Source organism: Mesitornis unicolor, unplaced genomic scaffold (genome assembly GCF_000695765.1).
Source record: "Mesitornis unicolor isolate BGI_N332 unplaced genomic scaffold, ASM69576v1 scaffold53300, whole genome shotgun sequence".
NCBI lineage: Eukaryota > Metazoa > Chordata > Aves > Mesitornithiformes > Mesitornithidae > Mesitornis > Mesitornis unicolor.
This window is the reverse complement of record NW_010161366.1, coordinates 1-2,975: the sequence shown is the minus strand read 5'-3', so window position 1 is coordinate 2,975 and position 2,975 is coordinate 1. Positions and strand designations below refer to the sequence as shown.

Genomic DNA, 2,975 nt, shown 5'->3' with positions numbered 1-2,975 from the left:
AATGCACATCATAGTAGACTAAAGCTTTGACACACTGGAAATAAAAGGAAAGTTATCAATAAATTACAGCATTGTCTCTCAATTTATGTAACGTGCAAACCTAAAAAGGACTTTTTATTGCTGCTCATATAATCCATTGCCTAAAGGGCAGTCTTTTACAGTTCAGTGTCATTAAACAAAGAGTTAAATAACTCAGCTAAATTAACAAAATACGACTATCTTTAATGTGAATGCATAATAAAAATTGCTATGAACTCCTGAAAAAAGTTCCAATTTACAGCATTAAATAGTTAGCCTCCAAATCTTTTTTATTTACTTTTTAAAAAATGTAAGCTTAATGCAAATTCACATCACAACTTAATTCCATTCCACTAGAATGTCCATTTAGTTTGTTACAAAACAATTACTTACATCCTCATGACCATAAGTGCAGGCTAAATGAAGTGGAGTATTTCCATTATTGTCCTGCACATCAGTACTTGCCTTATAGTGCAGTAGGAGAAGCTTAAAAGAAAAATAAAAGTAGACATTTAAGAAACTGAAAAATTAATGGATAAACAATTGGTACTCTGTAGATTCCTTTAGCTTTCTAGCACGACGAAGCATTTCATGAAAAACTAGCTATATCTCTTCTGTTTCAGACACTATTCTCTCCTGTTTCATACTGCCCTCTTGACATTACAATACTGTTTTTACCCCACCAAAAGAACCAAATAAAAGCTGATTCTTACGTATTCAGAGTTGTCAGTGAAAAAATCAATCACATACTGCAGAAAATACTGCAATACATATATTAAATGATAATTTATCCTGTATTTTAAGAGCCCATATAAGTGAAGACACAGTTTAATTTCAAAAGTGCTAATTGAAGAATCTCACAAATACAAAATTAAAGTACACAATAATTAATGTAGTTACACAGCCTATCCTAAACACAACGTGAAGTCAATTAATACATTCCAATGACTGCAACGGGTCTTCTGTCTCAATCAAGAGCAGATATGTTAACAGGCTCTTAATTTGTACTATGTATTAGAGATTTATATTAACAAAATCGATTCATTATCAGCCATGCATAGCTGTCAATTGGTTATTACAAATGGGTGAAAACCTTGGAGTATAGGAAAAAAGAAAACATCAGGCAACTACAATGACAAAAGATCCTCAATTCTGGCAGCTTACACAGTTCTGGTAAGAGCTTCTCAGAAGACCTAAATGACAGTAACAGCAGAACAGCTTAGAGCCATGTGTTTATTGTTTAGGTTAAGTATTTCTTTTTATTTCTAATTAAGCCTTTTGGTGCTTACTGTAACATTTTGATATCCCTTCTGACAGGCAAGGTGAAGTGGAGTTGAACCATGGTAATCTGTAGCATTGACTATGGCTCCTTTGGATACTAGTAAATCCACTAATGATGTTTGCCCTTGAAAAATATGCAGACATTAAAAGGAAGTAGTAAACTTTGCACAAGAACATTGCTACTTTTCAAATTCAAACATGAACTATAAACCAAGATACCCTGCATTTCTCCATAAAAGAACCTTCAGCTAAAAGCAAGCTATGATTGTATCATACGAGTAAGAAAATAATGGAAAATAAAGCTATGTCACATAAAATACTCTCCTATTTGGATTCAAGATAATCATAATCAAAAAAGGACATTATTTAAAAAAAAATCTCACTGAGAAAATGAATACATCTTCTAATAAATGTAAGATCAACAGCACAACGAACATTACAAGACAAGAGATGGAACAGATCTACCAGGCATAGCCAGCTGCAGGACAAAGAAAAGATTAACTTCTCAATCTTCCAGTTCTTTAAAACAGGACTGGTTTCTGGTAACACATTTTTACTTTCTTCACAGCTGAAGAAAGAAGTACTGTGGTAACCATTAAAGCAAAAGTAAATAGCCAGCAAACAAATAAAACAATAACTTAGCCAGAAGATACTGATCTTAAAAGAACATACAATAACTTCAGTTTGTATCAAGATACCAGTTTTCATAGCAAATAAGCAGAAAACAATTTAATGCAAAAGTCAGTCCTTAATGCAAACTTGGAAAACATGCTAACATACAGATAAGAAGCATAAGAAGTAGAAAATACTATTGAAGAAAACCACTAATACTCACCACAGATAGCAGCTATATGAAGTGGTGTATATCCCCGATCATCTCGGGAAAATGGAGTGATAATGGAAGGATCATTCAGTTTCCTTTAAAACACAATGGTTTAAAAGCAGCTCAGTTACCTATGCAGCAATGGTAAGGAAGAGAGAAAGAAAAAAATTGCCAAGGCCAACATAAAACTGATTTTGGAACTTTTCATCCTTTATCCTTTCACATTGACAAATGATTCTATACAGAGTTTTGTGTTTTGTTAAGAGACGTGGTTTTGTCCAAGATGGTTAAGTTAGCATCAAGAGAGGAAACTTTTCACACCATGTTTACCAAAAGACATAAAGCCTCCATCACCAAATGGGCTGGTTTCACGGCACTCAGTATTCTCCTAATATTTATTCTGCCTTTTCAAACCACGTAAACATACACTCTCTACTACATCCCAAACTGCTACCAATTTCCTCTACAACCAAAAGCAGCACATTTTTTAAAGTAAATCTTAGATGAAGACTTTTACTTAGCTTCTTGTGTATTTGTGAAGACCAAAAATGCTTACCCAGAAACTAGCTTCTCACATTTGTCACAGTAACAGAGTGGATGACACATTTTCTGTACAGTGTCCTTATCACTGTCACCTTGACTTAGTAATCGCTCCACTTCTTCCTGATTACCTGAAGCAATATGCTACAAAAAGCCAAGAGAAGAGAGAATGAGGAACCAATATAAAAAGCCTCCTCTTAAGAAAAAGAAAACAACCCACAAAGAAGAGTAATTTACTGAAGCACAAAATGAAAGGAACCAATTGTAAAAGATGCATTCAAGCACCTCTTCAAGCAATTGCTAAGGGAAATCC

At 33.8% G+C, this 2,975-nt stretch overlaps 1 protein-coding gene across 1 annotated transcript in view; it reads right to left on the bottom strand.

Annotated features, from left to right (window-relative positions):
• Positions 1 to 2,806, bottom strand: part of LOC104547009 (ankyrin repeat domain-containing protein 27-like) — a gene marked incomplete at its 5' end in the record, with an annotated part of 19,579 nt that extends 16,773 nt beyond the window's left edge. Inside the window, 5 exons of the mRNA XM_010192550.1 lie at positions 1 to 34; positions 412 to 504; positions 1,308 to 1,423; positions 2,135 to 2,217; positions 2,679 to 2,806. The exon at positions 1 to 34 is cut by the window's left edge and continues 194 nt beyond it. Of these exons, the coding sequence (XP_010190852.1) occupies positions 1 to 34; positions 412 to 504; positions 1,308 to 1,423; positions 2,135 to 2,217; positions 2,679 to 2,806 (454 nt within the window). The remainder of the gene's footprint in view (positions 35 to 411; positions 505 to 1,307; positions 1,424 to 2,134; positions 2,218 to 2,678) is intronic.
• Positions 2,807 to 2,975: the final 169 nt, after the last annotated feature.